At 41.9% G+C, this 21,586-nt stretch overlaps 1 protein-coding gene across 1 annotated transcript in view; it reads left to right on the top strand.

Annotated features, from left to right (window-relative positions):
- Positions 1-231: 231 nt before the first annotated feature.
- Positions 232-21,586, top strand: part of arvcfa (ARVCF delta catenin family member a) — a 48,305-nt gene continuing 26,950 nt past the window's right edge. The window contains exons 1-7 of the mRNA XM_079804394.1: positions 232-511; positions 7,640-7,756; positions 10,791-10,898; positions 12,112-12,925; positions 14,104-14,287; positions 15,550-15,667; positions 20,948-21,116. Of these exons, the coding sequence (XP_079660520.1) occupies positions 491-511; positions 7,640-7,756; positions 10,791-10,898; positions 12,112-12,925; positions 14,104-14,287; positions 15,550-15,667; positions 20,948-21,116 (1,531 nt within the window). The 5' untranslated portion in view covers positions 232-490. The remainder of the gene's footprint in view (positions 512-7,639; positions 7,757-10,790; positions 10,899-12,111; positions 12,926-14,103; positions 14,288-15,549; positions 15,668-20,947; positions 21,117-21,586) is intronic.

Raw genomic sequence — 21,586 nt, 5'->3', positions numbered from 1 at the left:
GCGTGTGTGTTTGTGTGAATGTGTGTGTGTGTGTGTGTGTGTGTGTGTGTGTGTGTGTGTGTGTGTGTGTGTGTGTGTGTGTGTGTGTGTGTGTGTGTGTGTGTGTGTGTGAGTGACATCATCAGTCGCATCCTCATTCACTGCATCTCTCTTGTTTAATGAGCGTTAATGATCTGATGTAATGAATGACACACACACACACACACACACTGGCTGCACGTCGCGCTCCTCGCTGGGCTGTGAAGTGTGTGTGAATCGTGCTGTTGATTCAGCAGCTCTTCACTGCGCTGAGATGCGCGCGCTCGCGTGCGTGCTTGCGTGCGTGCGTGCGTGTGTGTGTGTGTGTGTGTGATCATGATCGAGTGCATGTGGACGCGTGAGGCAGGAGGAAGGATGCCTGCTCGTGTGTGAAGCTGGCAGAGAGAGAGAGAGAGAGAGACAGCAGTATTTACTCCGGAGGAACGCCAGACACGTCGCTCGCGCCGCCAGCATGCCTGCGGAGGTGAAGGAGGTGAGTGTGTTCCGCGTCCAGGCGCGCGGTGCGTGCGGTGTGTGTGTCGCCAGAGGCGGGTGGAGGTTTGCATGCACCGCTGCTGCGGATCGCGTTAGTGCGCATTACAGCTTCACATGTGAATGAGACGCACGCGTGCGTTCGGCGTTCTTGCGCGTTTGACAGCGGGATTAAAACTCTGGCTGCCGTGGGAATGACGCGCCGCGCTGCGCTGATGCGGCGGAACTCGACTGGCATACCAAAACACGCTCTGCGCGCGACTGCGACTGCGGATCGGGCTGAAGTTTGGCGGCGCTCCGGGATTCGTGTGTCCTACTTGTGTCTGTGAGCGCGCTTTCGGACCCGAGCTGCCCTTGAGCGAGTCTGTGTTTGATGACCCAGCGCGTGCACGAGCGGCCGAGGGATGGAGGGATGGAGGGATGGATGGGCCACTTGGCATGACGTATTTTGTAAGAGCATGTGAAATCCTCTGGCGCTGAGTGAGGAGGAATCAACACAAAATGATTCATTAGTGCATCAATATTTTTCTTTCATCACCTCTTAATCGACTTTGCATATTTGCATGTGTTATTTTGTAATCATTGAGAATGTTTTTGATCATATCTCAACTTTAATATAAGTCGATTGCACATTGAGTAGTTTTACTCACTTCTCCTCATCTGTGGTGTTACATAAGTAAAACTGAAACCATGTTTTTTGGCATATTGATTATTATTAGTTTTACTATGAATATCATGCACTGAAAAAATGAGAAACAAAGAATCTGCAAGTGGAACAGCAGAAAGACTGAACTAGTACTTTTCTTCATTTTTAGTCGTCAAGCATCGCTATTACTATCACTCATTTGAACCTGCATAGCAACGCCCTAACAACCACCTTAGCGACTACATAGCAACAGTATCTACATCATCACAGGCTAACCACTTAAATGGTCTTAAATGATTGCATAATACTTCCATAGTTATTTCATTTTTTCTAGTGATAAAGTTTGTTTAAAAGCTGCTTGATTCATAAAAATAATTAATTACAATACATTAAAACTACTTTATTACTCGTAATTTTGACTTTATTTCTCACAGTTTTTACTTTATTTCTTTGACTTTATTTCTCACAATTTTGAATTTATTTCTTAAAATTTTTACTTTATTTCTTAATTTTTACTTTATTTATTTGACTTTATTCATCACAATTTTGAATTTATTTCTCACAATTTTTACTTTATTTCTTACAATTTTTACTTTTTTATTTGACTTTATTCACCACAATTTTAAATTTATTTCTTATAAATTTTACTTTATATCTTACAATTTTTTATTTATTTATTTAACTTTATTCACCACAATTTTAAATTTATTTCTCACAATTTTTACTTTATTTCTTACAATTTTTACTTTATTTATTTGACTTTATTCATCACAATTTTTACTTTATTTCTTAAAAAATTTACTTTATTTCTTTTACTTTATTTCTCACAATTTGTACTTTATTTCTTTGAATTTATTTCTCACAATTTTGAATTTATTTCTCACAATTTTGAATTTATTTCTCACAATTTTGAATTTATTTATTTTAATTTATTTCTCATAATTTGTACTTTATTTCTTTGAATTTATTTATCACAATTTTGAATTTATTTCTCACATTTTTGAATTTATTTCTCTTAATTTTTACTTTATTGCTTACAATTTTTACTTTATATCTTTGACTTTATTTATCACAATTTTGAATTTATTTCTTAAAATTTTTACTTTATTTCTTAACATTTTTACTTTATTTCTTAGAGTTTATTTCTCGCAATTTTGAATTTATTTCTCACAATATTTACTTTATTTCTCTGACCTGATTTCTCGCAATTTAGACTTTATTTCTCTGACTTTATTTCTCGCAATTTTGACTATTGTTAAAACTAAATCCATAAAGTGCTGGAACCCCTCTAAGGTTCTGAATATGAAGCTCCTGACGGAAGCCTTTGAGTCTCCATATAGAGTTGAGAGTGATGTTAGATGCTAATAAACACAAACACAAGGCAGTGCAGAACAAAAGCCCACTGCGAGCGCCATGATGCCGAGTCCACATCCATCCGCTGGAGACAGATGCTGGTTTCCATGGCGTCCTCGCACGGCTACATCAACAGCACATCCATCCCATCATGAGCTCGCCTGAGGCACTTCATCACGCGCTGTCCTTTAAAGAGATTGCTTTATGACGGAGATACAGAGGCGGATGCAGATGTGATTATTCTGAGAGATTCAGAGACGCTCATGGTCCAGAGAACGCGCACAAGAATTAAATCACTTTGGCTTCAAAGAGGAAATGATCATTTATGCAGTGCAATCCAGATTCTTTTTAGATTGAACGAGACCTGTTGAGTTACAGTCACCCCAAAAGATCTGCCAAGTCAAGTGACGTTTATACAGTACAGATTGTTTGAGAGCAGCTTCACAGTAATAAACTGGATAATAACAGTGTTATTGAACCTTCATCAGATATTAGAGAAATTCATATTCTGCTGTAAAGCAGCTCTACAGAAGACAACATTCATTATTCATTATTCAGATCAGCGCTTGCATTAGATCAATCAAAGCACAAACACACTCTCCTAGCTTTTTTATGTTTGTACATTTGAAATGAGTTTAACTTCAAGTAAAAAAACACCTTAGAGTTCTAAAAGATTTGAGTTAAAGCAAATAGAACAGAAACTCAAAATACAAGACTGAACAACCAGTGTTGAGAAAAGCAAGTAATGCATGAAAAAAAAAAAAAAGGGTCTTGTAATTATCACACAAAAAATGTGATAATTAAAAATAGTATGTATATGTTCTTAAGAAAATTGTGGTTCAGTGTTGTATAGAAAATATTGAGAACATTTCACTAATAAAACCTAGAGACACATGTTCCTAATCTTTTAAAGGAGACTTAAGGGAAAAAAGGCTACCTCTTTATTTTAAGAGAATTAGTTCAATTATGCCGTTTTATTCAGAGACACCATTGATAGTTCCCAGCATGCTTTGCATATGTCTGGAAATGGAGCATTAATATTGAAATGAAGTGTTATTTTTTGTGTTTTTGAGTGAAGGGAAACATCTGTTAACGTTTAATGATCAGTAATGTTTGAAAGAGTTTCTGTTATGTTGAAGTTTTGACCGTTACCGTTGTTCAGAAGAGCAGAGCTTATGGTTATGTTATGGATAACTGATGTATTAATGATATGATGCGTGTTGCTTTGTTCAGTGAGCAATAACTGCTAATGCCAGTAACAAGTGTGTTCCTACTAGTGCTAGCAGCTAGCAGCTAACAGCTAACAGTACATTAGACTCAAAGTCAAAAATAGACAGGTCATGTCCATTCACTCTAATCTACACACTTTTTTAGAGTCAACTTAAAATAAAACAGCACATTTCACTAAATAATTTAAGACATGTTCCATGTTTTATTCAGGTACATTCCATTAAAGTAATCAAGCCTTAAAAACTACTCAAAATATTATGTGTAAAATTGTTACTATAATTTTGTTTTTTCTAAGTAAATAGCACATAATGTTTTTTACAGTGTACTTGTGTTAATCACATTTTATGGAATGTGATGTGTTACATTACTTTTGCGTTACTCTTTTAAAGTAACTGATTGGGTTACTTAAGTTTTTTTTTATGGAATGTGATGTGTTACATTACTTTTGCGTTACTCCTTAAAACGTTACTCATTTCGTTACTTAGTTACTTTTTATGGAATGTGATGTGTTACATTACTTTTGCGTTACTCAAAACGTAACTCATTGCGTTAATTCGTTTCTTTTTATGGAATGTGATATGTTACATTACTTTTGCGTTACTCCTTAAAACGTAACTTGTTGCGTTACTTAGTGACTTTTTAAGGAATGTGATGTGTAGCATTACTTTTGCGTTACTCCTTAAAACGTAACTTATTGCGTTACTTAGTGACTTTTTATGGAATGTGATGTGTAGCATTACTTTTGCGTTACTCCTTTAAACATAACTTGTTGCGTTACTTAGTGACTTTTTATGGAATGTGATGTGTAGCATTACTTTTGCGTTACTCCTTTAAACATAACTTGTTGCGTTACTTAGTGACTTTTTAAGGAATGTGATGTGTAGCATTACTTTTGCGTTACTCCTTAAAACATAACTTGTTGCGTTACTTAGTGACTTTTTAAGGAATGTGATGTGTAGCATTACTTTTGCGTTACTCCTTTAAACATAACTTGTTGCGTTACTTAGTGACTTTTTATGGAATGTGATGTGTAGCATTACTTTTGCGTTACTCCTTTAAACATAACTTGTTGCGTTACTTAGTGACTTTTTAAGGAATGTGATGTGTAGCATTACTTTTGCGTTACTCCTTAAAATGTAACTTATTGCGTTACTTAGTGACTTTTTATGGAATGTGATGTGTAGCATTACTTTTGCGTTACTCCTTTAAACATAACTTGTTGCGTTACTTAGTGACTTTTTATGGAATGTGATGTGTAGCATTACTTTTGCGTTACTCCTTAAAACGTAACTTGTTGCGTTACTTAGTGACTTTTTATGGAATGTGATGTGTAGCATTACTTTTGCGTTACTCTTTTAAAGTAACTGATTGGGTTACTTAAGTTTCTTTTTATGGAATGTGATGTGTTACATTACTTTTGCGTTACTCCTTAAAACGTTACTCATTTCGTTACTTAGTTACTTTTTATGGAATGTGATGTGTTACATTACTTTTGCGTTACTCAAAACGTAACTCATTACGTTAATTAGTTTATTTTTATGGAATGTGATATGTTACATTACTTTTGCGTTACTCCTTAAAACGTAACTTATTGCGTTACTTAGTGACTTTTTATGGAATGTGATGTGTAGCATTACTTTTGCGTTACTCCTTAAAACATAACTTGTTGCGTTACTTAGTGACTTTTTATGTAAAGTAATGTGTTAAGTTACTTCCACAGAACTTTTTCTCGGCTGGGCTGTGATTGCGTGTTTGAATGTGTGGTAAATGTAAAGGTGAAGTGAGTAATCCTCCGGCTGTACAGTAGAGGGCGCCGCTCAAATAAACCCTGCAGTGCTGCCATTCTGGATCACAGGAGAAGAATGTAAACTTAACACTTTTACTTTGGCAATGAAAACACAACTGATGTTTAAAGGGTTAGTTCACCCAAAAATGTGCCTCATGTGGTTGGACACCCGTCAGACCTCCGTTCATCTTCAGACACAAATGAAGATATTTTAGTGTAAATCTGATGCTCTGAAAGGCCTCCATTGGCTCAACTTTACACTCTCAAGACCCTTAAAAGACACTAAAGACTAAAGTTACAAAGTCCATCTCACTACAGCGGCTCTACAATAACTTTATGAAGACGAGAATAGTTTCTGTGCGCAAAAAAACCCTAAATAACGACTTATATAATGATGACGATTTCAAAACACGGCATCATGAAGCTTTGAAGCGTTATGAGTCAGTGAGTCGATTCAGCGGTTCAGAGCGTTATGAGTCAGTGAGTCGATTCAGCAGTTCAGAGCGTTATGAATCAGTGAGTTGATTCAGCGGTTCAGAGCGTTATGAATCAGTGAGTCGATTCAGCGGTTCAGAGCGTTATGAATCAGTGAGTCGATTCAGCGGTTCAGAGCGTTATGAATCAGTGAGTCGATTCACCGTTTTGGATCGCCAAATTTCAGCAGTTTGGCGGTTTGACACGCGATCCAAATCATGATTCGACTCGCTGATTCATAACGCTCTGAACCGCTGAATCGACTCACTGATTCATAACGCTCTAAACCGCTGAATCGACTCACTGATTCATAACGCTCCAAACCGCTGAATCGACTCACTGATTCATAACGCTCTAAACCGCTGAATCGACTCACTGATTCATAACGCTCCAAACCGCTGAATCGACTCACTGATTCATAACGCTCTAAACCGCTGAATCGACTCACTGATTCATAACGCTCTGAACCGCTGAATCGACTCACTGACTCATAACGCTTCGAAGCTTCATGATGCCGTGTTTTGAAATCGTCATCACTATATAAGTCGTTATTTAGGGTTTTTTTGCGCACAGAAACTATTCTCGTCTTCATAAAGTTATTGTAGAGCCGCTGTAGTGAGATGGACTTTGTAACTTTAGTCTTTAGTGTCTTTTAAGGGTCTTGAGAGTGTAAAGTTGAGCCAATGGAGGCCTTTCAGAGCATCAGATTTACACTAAAATATCTTCATTTGTGTCTGAAGATGAACGGAGGTCTGACGGGTGTCCAACCACATGAGGCTCAGTCATTAATGACACAATTTACATTTTTGGGTGAACTAACCCTTTAACTTACGTTTTTCGTACGGTTGGATTGGATCATCAAATGTCAGCAGCAAAGATGTTGGTTAATAAAGTGAGATTAAATACATAAAGTATATTTGTGTTAATTAACATATTAATAGCAGTTTCATTCATATTGAGGAACACTGAGTCTGTGTTTATGGGATGAGTAAATTTCACACAAGCCTCGGCACTTACGATTCTCTCAACTCGAGGACAGGAGAGCTGTCAGTCAATACACGCGGAAACAAATGAAATATTTGAAAAAGTAATGTGTTACTTTACTAGTAATTGGGTTACGTAACTCATTACTGGTGATGTGTTACGCCCAAGACTGTGAACATCATTAGTGAATCTGACCAAAGACAAAAAGGCGATAAATCATAAAAATAAATGTTTCCAGTGTAGTGTTGAGAAGACGAACGGTGTGATTTCTCTGTTGCTGTAGAGAGTTATTTTCCACTCTTGTTAGCAGTTACAGTGCAAATGTTTGTGTCTCTTAAAGCCACGTCTTGTGTTTATGAGGCTGCTCATGTATAATTCACTGATGCTCTGGGAGGAAGTTCTGCTGATTTTTCTTAAGAGTCTTCGCTCCTTCGCTGGGTTGGGAATAATTTTGTGAAATTGCCCAGAGGTGATTTCACGCCTGTGTTTTTTGCGCTTTCATCAAAGGGCTTTTTGTGATCTCATGATGCTCTTTTATGTGGAGACGTTCATCAGGACGATTTGTGTGCTTGTGAAAACATGACAAACGCTCTATAAACACAAGGACACAAGGCTAATGTCGATTCTCCTCCATATTCCTTCCTTTGCTCCAAAAGAAGCCGGACCCAGAGGAACCACCGGCCGAACCTTCAACCCAAGACACCAAAGAGACGCCAGAGGAGGTTCTTCCAGCCGAGGAAACCACGGACGCCTCACATCACACAGAAACTCCTGTAGGTCAAAGAGGAGCTGTTTCCTCATATAACGTCTGCTTATATTAAACGGTTAGTTCAGCCAAAAATGTAAATTGTGTCATTAATGACTGAGCCTCATGTGGTTGGACACCCGTCAGACCTCCGTTCATCTTCAGACACAAATGAAGATATTTTAGTGTAAATCTGATGCTCTGAAAGGCCTCCATTGGCTCAACTTTACACTCTCAAGACCCTTAAAAGACACTAAAGACTAAAGTTACAAAGTCCATCTCACTACAGCGGCTCTACAATAACTTTATGAAGACGAGAATAGTTTCTGTGCGCAAAAAAACCCTAAATAACGATTTATATAGTGATGACGATTTCAAAACATTGCATCATGAAGCTTTGAAGCGTTATGAATCAGTGAGTCGAATCATGATTCGGATCGTGTGTCAAACCGCCAAACTGCTGAAATCACGTGACTTTGGTGATTCAAACCGCTGAATCGACTCACTGATTCATAACGCTTCGAAGCTTCATGAGGCCGTGTTTTGAAATCGGGCATGACAATATAAGTCGTTATTTAGGGTTTTTTTGCGCACAAAAACTATTTTCGTCTTCATAAAGTTATTGTAGAGCCGCTGTAGTGAGATGGACTTTGTAACTTTAGTCTTTAGTGTCTTTTAAGGGTCTTGAGAGTGTAAAGTTGAGCCAATGGAGGCCTTTCAGAGCATCAGATTTATACTAAAATATCTTCATTTGTGTCTGAAGATGAACGGAGGTCTGACGGGTGTCCAACCACATGAGGCTCAGTCATTAATGACACAATTTACAGTTTTGGGTGAACTAACCCTTTAAGGTCAGAAAAGTGTAAGAAAAGTCTTATCATTTGGGGACGGGGAACGTGATATGGCTTATGCAGAGCAGTTGTAGGGATGGGCGATACCTTCTCGTTCGTTAAAAATTCTCCCCATGATAGGAATTAGTCTTCCCGCGATGATAACGATAAAGCCTGGGTGATGACGCGACCCATTCGGGTGAACTAACCCTTTAACAATATTTACTGGGGAAATTATTTGTTGGTTTAACTTAAAGGACAACTCCGGTGAAAAATGAGCCTAGGGGTGATTAACACATGGTTAGCGAGTAGATCGTTCTCTGGGATGCGTTTTCATGAAAATCGAATGTAAAGAGTTTTATCTTTAAAAACAGATTAGCTTATAACGCTACACTCTGAAAAAAAAAGGTTCTATATGGCACCAAAAATGGTTCTTGGCTTGTAATCATTGGGGAACCTTTTTAGTGCTATAGCACCAATGTTGGTGCTTCAGTGGATCTTCAGCGGAGGTTCTTCACCGGTTCTTTGACTAAGGTGCTATATAGCACTAAAAAGGTTCCCCTATGATTACGAGCCAAGAACCATTTTTGGTGCCATATAGAACCTTTTTTTATTTTTAGAGTGTACAGTGTTTGAGGGCGGGGCAAAGTAGACGCTGTTTATGAGCAGCCAATGAAGACCGTAGATTGGCATTATGCAAATGTGTTACATTGTTGCATAGGTTCATAAGTGAGACTGGAGTTGATGACTCGTTTCAGACGGTTCAGATTCGATTCTTTCTTTTAGAAGAAAATAACTTTGTCATACAAAACTTTACAGACTTTTTACATTCACAAACAGCTCTATCACAAACTGGTAATATCTGGAGAAAAAAAACATAATGGGGTACTTTAAAACTAAATCTATAAAATGATCCCATGACAGGAACCCATATAAGGTTCTACATATGAAGCGCAAGACAGAACCTTTAAAGTTCTATAGAACCTTTTCTTCTAAGAGTGTAGTATATGGGGCATAGAATAAGTCAAATTAAATCACCAGTTAATACAAGGCTCAAAATAGCCTCACACTAACACATAATGAGGGTCCCTACATGCAAACCGAATTGAGAACTTTGTAAGTGCACAAACAGTTTAATAAGAAGATACGTTATAAAGACAGAACATTACGCGGATACAGACAGGAGCCATCTTGGAAAACAGTCTGGACAAGTCGAGCCACGAACGCTGTGCTCAGTGATGAACTGTGACTTGGAATCTCATGGTCCGTTGTTTCCGGAAGAAAGCACTGAACGCAACAGAGAAAATAAATAAATAAATATATATGTTTTAAAAATTGAACGCAACAGAGGCTAAAGAGATGGCGGATTATTCAACCGTGGCTCGACTTGTGCTCTTACACAGTCTTGCTGATGTCTCTGGCTCTACTAGAGCAGGTTTTCCTGCTGTAATGTTGATTATTCCTCATATTCTCCATTGTTGCGCCTCCTCTCTTCCCAGTCTGTCAGTAACGCTCTGTTTAGTTCCTGTCTCTGTGAAGCCCCTCCTTCTGAAAAGCACACTGTGCTCTGATTGGTCGACTGGAGCAGTGTGTTGTGATTGGTGTTTGGGAAATGCCCCGCCCCTTACCATAACCAGCAGTTTCAACACACGACTAACTCACCCAGGCCCCGCCCCTTTATTCTGCGCATTAATTATTTAAATGAGGAATATTGTGACGTTTTCGTTCCCGGAAGGAAACGTTTGTTCTTTGTGAATGCATTCACAAATTTAAGGCAGGTTACTTGCTCTAAGTTTAACCAACAAATAATTTTTTTACACTGTGGGAATCATTATGCAGTGTATTAAGTTCATAAAAAAGGATTTAAAAGGATTTGAATCTTTAAATATTCATAGCTTACCAAAAAATATTTTCTTTCCTAAACGAGTCATTTATAATTCATGTCTAATGATTTATTTTGGATTTTTTTCTCCTGCATACAAAGTAGATTTTATTTACAGCCCTAAAAAACAAACCTACCCTGATGAAGGAACAAACTAAAGTCCGCCTAAGCTGATTGGCTGGTCTCCCAGGCTGGGGCAAAACCCCTCTAAAACCAGCAATGACCAGGCTGGAAGACCAGCCCCCCAGCGTAGGCTGGTTTTTGCTGTTTCCTCAGCTGGGTAATGACCGTTCTGTGTGTAAATAAGCACACGCTGAGGAAAACGCCCTGTTTCTGTGCTGGTTTTGTAGACTGAGAGTTCAGGCATCGGGACAGAGAAGTCGTCCAGTCCTGATAGTGAGACGAACCCACTCAGCTCCAGCAGCTCCAATGAACAGGTTGTGCCAAATGTCCTGAAGGTGAACATTACAAACAAATCATTCATATGGAAGTACAGTAAGATGCAATTAAATGCTTTCTTTATACACCCTTGGAGAAAAAAAGTTTAGTAGAGCTTTATATAGAACTCTAGGGTTCTTGACTCAATTTTAAAGAACCCTTCATTGGGGCTCTATAAAGAACTCTAGGGTTCATGACTCAATGTTAAAGAACCCTTCAGTGGAGCTCTATATAGAACTCTAGGGTTCATGACTCAATTTTAAAGAACCCTTCAGTGGAGCTCTATATAGAACTCTAGGGTTCTTGACTCGATTTTAAAGAACCGTTCAGTGGAGCTCTATAAAGAACTCTAGGATTCTCGACTCAATTTTAAAGAACCCTTCAGTGGAGCTCTATAAAGAACTCTAGGGTTCATGACTCAATGTTAAAGACCCCTTCAGTGGAGCTCTATATAGAACTCTAGGGTTCATGACTCGATTTTAAAGAACCCTTCAGTGGAGCTCTATAAAGAACTCTAGGATTCTCGACTCAATTTTAAAGAACCCTTCAGTGGAGCTCTATAAAGAACTCTAGGCTCCTTGACTCGATTTTTAAAGAACCCTTCAGTGGAGCTCTATATAGAACTCTAGGGTTCATGACTCGATTTTAAAGAACCCTTCAGTGGAGCTCTATATAGAACTCTAGGGTTCATGACTCGATTTTAAAGAACCCTTCAGTGGAGCTCTATATAGAACTCTAGGGTTCATGACTCAATTTTAAAGAACCCTTCAGTGGAGCTCTATATAGAACTCTAGGCTCCTTGACTCGATTTTAAAGAACCCTTCAGTGGAGCTCTATAAAGAACTCTAGGCTCCTTGACTCGATTTTTAAAGAACCCTTCAGTGGAGCTCTATATAGAACTCTAGGGTTCATGACTCAATTTTAAAGAACCCTTCAGTGAAGCTCTATATAGAACTCTAGGGTTGTAGATAAATTTTAAAGAACCCTTCAGTGGAGCTCTATATAGAACTCTAGGGTTCATTACTCGATTTTAAAGAACCCTTCAGTGGAGCTCTATATAGAACTCTTGACTCAAATTATGCCAAAGATGTTCTATATAAGGAGAAATATCTTAAATGATTGCATCATACTTTGACATTTAATGGGTTATTTACATGTTTTCTATTGATAAAATGTTTATTCGAAGGTGATTCCTCATGAAATCATGTGTGTATTTTTGCTTTTCCCCTCTAGGAGAGTTCATCGGAAGGGTTGGACGAGTTGCTGTCCCCGGATGCTCAGCCGCATCCTGAAGCCTCCGTCGAGAAGGAAGATGCGGTCCTACCCCCCCACCCAGAGGTCAGCATGACCTCTGACCTTGAGAACCCCAAGGACCAATCGGCTCTATACGGCACTCTCACCAGTCACATGACGCTCCTGCACGGGTTCCCGTACCATCCGGCGTTTCCCAGCCTGCCCTCCAGGAGCTACTTCCCGGAGAACTGCTACACCCTGCCCCTCCACAGGGACAGTTTTGCTCGAGGTGGGGCCCCAAAAGCGGAGCCGGAGGGGATTGATCCAAGCCATTCCATCCATCACATGAGGCCGACCTTGGACCTCACGGCGGACGAGCACCTCGGGCCGCATTCATACTTCCAGGACCTGTACCGGACGGTTTTGCCCCAGAAGCGGGCCAGCATGGTGAGCCTGGACACCATCCGGAAGGACCCGCGCTGGAGGGACCCCAACCTGCGGGAGGTCATCGCCATGCTGAGCCACCCCATGGACCCCGTCAAGTCCAACGCCGCGGCCTATCTGCAGCACCTCTGCTACGAGAACGACCAGGTCAAGCAGGACGTCCGGCAGCTCCGAGGAATCCCTGTCCTGGTGGAGCTCCTGGACCATCCCAAACCCGAGGTCCATCGCAAGGCCTGTGGGGCCCTGAGGAACATCTCCTTCGGCAGAGACAACTTCAACAAGGTGGCCATCAAGAACTCCGACGGGATTCCGGCGCTGCTGAGGCTGCTGAGGAAATCCAACGACGCGGAAGTCCGAGAGCTGGTCACAGGTTCACATCCGCATGCACTGGTCAATAAACCTGCAGAAACAAAACGAACAAACGATTTGCTGCCTAATATTGTTGTGGAAATTATGATGCTCTACTTCTGTTCACCAGAGAATCCTGGAAATTGAAAGTATTAAGCAGCAAATACTGTTATTTAAGTTTTTAGCTTTTTAGCTGATTTTTGTTGTTTTATTTTTATTTTTATTTCCAGTTTAGTTCATGTTTTTCAACTAATATTTATATTTTATTTCAGCTTTATGTCAATTAACAGAAATGTTCAATAGATTTAGTATTAGCGATCATAATCCCGTTTTCAACACTGATAATAATAATTTATAATCAAATAAATTCAGTATTTTCACACAGAAAACAGCTGATTTACATTGTAATAATATTTCATGATTTTTACTGTATTTCTAATCAAATAAATTCAGCTTTGATCACAGGAATAAATAAAAATGTTCTATATATTTGGATAGAAATCAACAGTTTTAAATTTGAATAATATGTCATGATTTTTACTCTATTTCTAATCAAATAAATTCAGCTTTGATCACAGGAATAAATAACATTTTCAATATATTTAGATAGAAATCAGCAATTTTAAATTGTAACAATATTTCATGATTTTTACTGTATTTTTAATCAAATAAATTCAGCTTTGATCACAGGAATAAATTATATTTTCAATATATGTCACATAGAAAACAGCTGATTTAAATTGTAATAATATTTCATGATTTTTACTGTATTTTTAATCAAAAAAATTCAGCTTTGATCACAGGAATAAATTATATTTTCAATATATGTCACATAGAAAACAGCTGATTTAAATTGTAATAATATTTCATGATTTTTACTGTATTTCTAATCAAATAAATTCAGCTTTGATCACAGGAATAAATTACATTTTCAATACATTTCACACAGAAATCAACAGTTTTAAATTGTAATAATATTTCATGATTTTTATTGTATTTCTAATCAAATAAATTCAGCTTTGATCACAGGAATAAATTAATTATTTCAATATATTTAGATAGAAAACAACAGTTTTAAATTGTAATAATATTTCATGATTTTTACTTTATTTCTAATCAAATAAATTCAGCTTTGATCACAGGAATAAATTACATTTTCAATATATTTCACATATAAAACGAACTGTCGTGATGTTTCAGGAACGCTGTGGAATCTGTCCTCCCATGAGCCTCTGAAGATGATGGTCATCAACCACGGCCTGCAGACGCTGACGGACGAGATCATCATCCCTCACTCGGGCCTGAGAGGAGACCCGAATGACCCGGCCCGACCCGGAGACCCCGAGTGGAACACGGTCTTCAAGAACACGTCTGGATGTCTGAGGTTTGCTCGCAGCCTTTCTCTCTGAAGCATGGGCGTCACTAGGCCCTTTTTAGGGTGGCTTCAGTAGCCCCTAAACTTCTGCCCAGCCCCCCTAGAAAATTGTGATTAACCTTTATAATATATGAAACTGGCGGAGGCTTCGGCTGCGTCTCGTCTTTTAATCAGCGTTAGTGTGTTCTTCAATCCGTCAGGAGCAGAGGTGTGTGTGTGTGTGTTGATCTGAGCTCTCATTGGTCTGCCACCGCTCGTCAATGTCAACATATTAGAGAAAACCAATCAGATCAGAGTAGGCGGGCTTTATGTTCACAGAAGCTGCTGAGGCTGAGGGCGAAGATATGCAAGTGCGAGATATGAAGCTAAACTAAACGTTTCATATCTGAGCAGCTTCTGTAAGTCAGAAATGTAAACAAATGACAAAAATATTCAGCCAAATGAATAAACTTTTGTCTAATTTCACCATTTTGATTTGAAATAGGCCTATATGTAATTTATAATATAATTAACAAACAAGAAATATTAACAAAGCCGTTTTCTTCAGATTAGGCATAAGATTAATAGTAATAAATGTGTGTATATTGTAAATTAATAATTCCATGTGTAGCTCTCAGTAAATATTAAATCTCAGCTTTTTTCAGCCTGTATTGGGCATAAGATTAGTAACAGTACGTGTGCATATTGTGAATTAATTTAATAAATTTAGTTATCTAGCTTTCCTGTCAGCCTTCAGTAAATGAACATGTCTGTGAAAATGATTCATAAACATATAAATATCAGTTAAACATGTGTTTACTTTCTTCACTGACGAAAATGGAAATACTTTATCAGTCATATCTGCCCACGGACATGGTTTTCATTCAAGTTATTGTCTAATTTTTTGGCGCTCAGAACATCTTAATGCACAGATCACATCCCCAACCTCACATTTGGGATCTCAGAGATTATAAACCTGCCTACGTTGTATGATTAAGGGATTTACAATATGGTCATGCAGAATAAGGCATTAATATTTGCTTTATAAGTAATAATAAACAGACAATATCCTAATATGCATACTAATAAGCTACTAGTTAATAGTGAGAATTGGACCCTAAACCATTTGTTTTCATATCCTCACTGAGGCTGAGCCGCCCTAAAATGAAAACCCTAGAATCGGCCCTGCTCTGAACCCATTCGAGCTGTTTTTAAGCGTGTTTCCGCAGTTCCCTCAGACTGCGGCAGGATTAGCGTGAGCTGTGTGTGTGTGTGTGTGTGTGTGTGTTCAGGAACGTGAGTTCAGACGGAGCCGAGGCGCGGCAGAGATTGCGTGAGTGTGAGGGGCTGGTGGACGCGCTGCTGCACGCGCTCTACTCCGCTGTCGCCAAGAGAGACATCAATAACAAAGTAAGAATTGAAATAGAAATCCAGGTCATGGCAAACCTGCACACCAGCACACCTGCACACCTGCACACCTGCACACCTGCACACCAGCACACCAGCACACCTGCACACCAGCACACCTGCACACCTGCACACCTGCACACCAGCACACCTGCACACCAGCACACCTGCACACCAGCACACCAGCACACCTGCACACCAGCACACCAGCACACCTGCACACCAGCACACCTGCACACCTGCACACCAGCACACCTGCACACCAGCACACCAGCACACCTGCACACCAGCACACCTGCACACCTGCACACCAGCACACCTGCACACCAGCACACCTGCACACCAGCACACCTGCACACCTGCACACCTGCACACCTGCACACCAGCACACCTGCACACCTGCACACAGCACACCTGCACACCTGCACACCAGCACACCTGCACACCTGCACACCAGCACACCAGCACACCTGCACACCTGCACACAGCACACCTGCACACCAGCACACCTGCACACCTGCACACCAGCACACCTGCACACCAGCACACCAGCACACCTGCACACCTGCACACCTGCACACCAGCACACCTGCACACCAGCACACCAGCACACCTGCACACCTGCACACCTGCACACCAGCACACCTGCACACCAGCACACCAGCACACCTGCACACCTGCACACCTGCACACCAGCACACCAGCACACCTGCACACCAGCACACCTGCACACCAGCACACCAGCACACCAGCACACCAGCACACCTGCACACCTGCACACCTGCACACCTGCACACCAGCACACCAGCACACCTGCACACCAGCACACCTGCACACCTGCACACCTGCACACCTGCACACCAGCACACCAGCACACCTGCACACCTGCACACCTGCACACCAGCACACCAGCACACCTGCACACCTGCACACCAGCACACCTGCACACCAGCACACCAGCACACCTGCACACCAGCACACCTGCACACCAGCACACCAGCACACCAGCACACCAGCACACCTGCACACCAGCACACCAGCACACCTGCACACCAGCACACCAGCACACCAGCACACCAGCACACCAGCACACCTGCACACCAGCACACCAGCACACCTGCACACCTGCACACCTGCACACCAGCACACCTGCACACCTGCACACCAGCACACCAGCACACCTGCACACCAGCACACCAGCACACCAGCACACCTGCACACCTGCACACCAGCACACCAGCACACCTGCACACCTGCACACCAGCACACCAGCACACCAGCACACCTGCACACCAGCACACCAGCACACCAGCACACCTGCACACCAGCACACCAGCACACCAGCACACCAGCACACCTGCACACCAGCACACCAGCACACCAGCACACCTGCACACCAGCACACCAGCACACCAGCACACCTGCACACCTGCACACCAGCACACCAGCACACCTGCACACCTGCACACCAGCACACCAGCACACCTGCACACCTGCACACCAGCACACCAGCACACCAGCACACCAGCACACCTGCACACCTGCACACCAGCACACCAGCACACCAGCACACCAGCACACCTGCACACCTGCACACCAGCACACCAGCACACCTGCACACCAGCACACCAGCACACCAGCACACCTGCACACCTGCACACCAGCACACCAGCACACCTGCACACCTGCACACCAGCACACCAGCACACCAGCACACCTGCACACCAGCACACCAGCACACCAGCACACCTGCACACCAGCACACCAGCACACCTGCACACCAGCACACCAGCACACCAGCACACCTGCACACCAGCACACCTGCACACCTGCACACCAGCACACCAGCACACCTGCACACCGGCACACCGGCACACCGGCACACCAGCACACCTGCACACCGGCACACCGGCACACCTGCACACCGGCACACCGGCACACCAGCACACCAGCACACCTGCACACCAGCACACCAGCACACCTGCACACCAGCACACCTGCACACCTGCACACCAGCACACCTGCACACCTGCACACCAGCACACCAGCACACCTGCACACCGGCACACCGGCACACCGGCACACCAGCACACCTGCACACCGGCACACCGGCACACCTGCACACCGGCACACCGGCACACCGGCACACCGGCACACCGGCACACCGGCACACCAGCACACCAGCACACCTGCACACCAGCACACCTGCACACCAGCACACCTGCACACCAGCACACCAGCACACCTGCACACCAGCACACCAGCACACCAGCACACCTGCACACCAGCACACCTGCACACCAGCACACCTGCACACCTGCACACCAGCACACCAGCACACCAGCACACCTGCACACCAGCACACCAGCACACCTGCACACCTGCACACCAGCACACCTGCACACCAGCACACCTGCACACCAGCACACCAGCACACCTGCACACCAGCACACCTGCACACCAGCACACCAGCACACCAGCACACCTGCACACCAGCACACCAGCACCTGCACACCAGCACACCAGCACACCTGCACACCAGCACACCTGCACACCTGCACACCAGCACACCAGCACACCAGCACACCAGCACACCAGCACACCTGCACACCAGCACACCTGCACACCAGCACACCTGCACACCAGCACACCAGCACACCAGCACACCTGCACACAGCACACCTGCACACCTGCACACCAGCACACCTGCACACCTGCACACCAGCACACCAGCACACCAGCACACCAGCACACCTGCACACCAGCACACCAGCACACCTGCACACCTGCACACCAGCACACCTGCACACCAGCACACCTGCACACCAGCACACCAGCACACCTGCACACCAGCACACCTGCACACCAGCACACCTGCACACCAGCACACCAGCACACCAGCACACCTGCACACCTGCACACCAGCACACCTGCACACCAGCACACCTGCACACCAGCACACCTGCACACCAGCACACCTGCACACCAGCACACCAGCACACCTGCACACCAGCACACCTGCACACCAGCACACCTGCACACCAGCACACCTGCACACCTGCACACCTGCACACCAGCACACCAGCACACCAGCACACCTGCACACCAGCACACCAGCACACCTGCACACCAGCACACCTGCACACCAGCACACCAGCACACCAGCACACCAGCACACCTGCACACCTGCACACCAGCACACCAGCACACCTGCACACCTGCACACCTGCACACCAGCACACCTGCACACCAGCACACCTGCACACCAGCACACCTGCACACCAGCACACCAGCACACCTGCACACCTGCACACCAGCACACCAGCACACCAGCACACCAGCACACCTGCACACCAGCACACCTGCACACCAGCACACCAGCACACCTGCACACCTGCACACCAGCACACCAGCACACCAGCACACCTGCACACCAGCACACCAGCACACCTGCACACCAGCACACCAGCACACCTGCACACCAGCACACCAGCACACCTGCACACCAGCACACCTGCACACCAGCACACCAGCACACCTGCACACCAGCACACCAGCACACCTGCACACCAGCACACCTGCACACCAGCACACCTGCACACCAGCACACCAGCACACCAGCACACCTGCACACCTGCACACCAGCACACCTGCACACCAGCACACCAGCACACCTGCACACCTGCACACCAGCACACCAGCACACCAGCACACCTGCACACCAGCACACCTGCACACCTGCACACCAGCACACCTGCACACCAGCACACCAGCACACCTGCACACCAGCACACCAGCACACCTGCACACCTGCACACCAGCACACCTGCACACCAGCACACCAGCACACCTGCACACCAGCACACCAGCACACCTGCACACCTGCACACCAGCACACCAGCACACCTGCACACCAGCACACCTGCACACCAGCACACCTGCACACCAGCACACCAGCACCTGCACACCTGCACACCAGCACACCTGCACACCAGCACACCAGCACACCAGCACACCTGCACACCAGCACACCTGCACACCAGCACACCTGCACACCTGCACACCAGCACACCGCCACACCTGCATTATTTAAGTAAAATTAAACATAATAATTAAATAAAAATTCAAACAACAACAAAAATTTTTAATAATAATAATAATAATTATTATAAATATTATGAATTAAATGTAAGTTTGTTTTAATATAATTATTAAAGTTAAATTTAATTAATTAATTAATAATTCAATAAAAACTCAAAACAAAAACAATAATAGTTGTAGTTGTAATAATAATATTAATAATTATTATAAATATTATGGATTAAATTTTATTTACTTTTAATATATTTAAGTTAAATTAAACTAAATAAAAATAATTCAATAATAACTGCAATTCAATACTAATACTAATAATAGTATTTATTAGTTTTTAGGTCATTAGTTTAAATTGAATAATATTAATGATCATAATAATAATTATTATTATTATTATTAATTCCGTTTAATTTTAATTTAACATTATTAAACTAATATGAAACATAATAATAATAATTCAATAATAGCTCCAAACAGCAACAACCATGATAACATTTAGTTTATTTAAATTTAATTGAATAATAATGGTAATAATAATAATCCAATAATAACTAGTAATGATTGTTGTTATTATTATTTTATTTAATAACAGTTATATTTTTATGATTATTATTATTATTATTAGTATTTAGTTTAATTAAATAATTATAACTTATATTAGTAGTAGGGCTGTCAAAAGATTAATCGCGATTAATCGCATCCAAAATAAAAGTTTGTGTTTACATAATATATGTGTGTGTGCTCTGTTAATTATTATTTATATATAAATACACACACATTCATGTATATATTTAAGAAAAAAAAATATTTTTATATATAAAACATTTATATATATATTATAGATTATATAAATGTATAAACAGTATATACATGCAAATATTTCTTAAATATATACATGAATGTGTGTGTATTTATATATAAATAATAATTAACAGAGCACACACACACATATTATGTAAACACAAACTTTTATTTTGGATGCGATTCATCTTTTGACAGCCCTAATTAGTAGTAGTAGTAGTAGTAGTATTTAGTTTTTTGTATTTTAATTTACTATAATAATAATAATAATAATAACGACTAAATTATGATTATTTATGATTATTTATGAAGTGTATGTTTCTGCTCTGTGAAGTCATATGTGTGCGGTTGGTTTAGTTTCTCCTGTGTTTCTCTCTTCTTCTGCAGTCGGTGGAGAACTGTGTGTGTATCCTGCGCAATCTGTCCTATCACGTCCACAAGGAGGTTCCTGGAGCCGAGAAGTCCCAAATCCAAACGGCCAATCACAGCGCTCGCTCAGGAGCTCACCATAAGAAGAAGGAGGAGTCAGACTGCTTCGGAGGACGGACCAGCAAAGGTCAGCAAATCATTACTAAGATATCCGTTTCTGTCATTTAACCACTGCAAAAAGTAAAGTACGGGATTACTCTTAATTTATCTCTAATTGCATTAAATACTGTATAATTCTATATAAAACAATGATGGATTTAACATAAAAATGTAATGTCTAATGTTAAAATGTATGTTTTTAATGTAACAAGAATTCAAGAATAATTTATGCAATTTTATATTATTTATTTGAGCTGTCTATATTGTTCAACTGTTGGGATTTAGAAAGTAATCCATAATAAGTAATCCAATACTTTTAAGAGAGAGTAATTACTACAGTAATATTACACTGGTGAAGATGAAGTTGCAGTAATTCATTAGACTTTTAGACTAGCTTCACTAACTCTGCTCATACAGCACAGAGGAAAATAAACTTTATTTAATGATTCATCAGTGCATGTTATTCTGAAGAAAAGATAAAGATTGACCAGAATATTT

This window comes from Gobio gobio (assembly GCF_949357685.1).
Source record: "Gobio gobio genome assembly, chromosome: 22".
Lineage (NCBI taxonomy): Eukaryota > Metazoa > Chordata > Actinopteri > Cypriniformes > Gobionidae > Gobio > Gobio gobio.
This window is presented reverse-complemented; position numbering and strand designations above follow the sequence as displayed.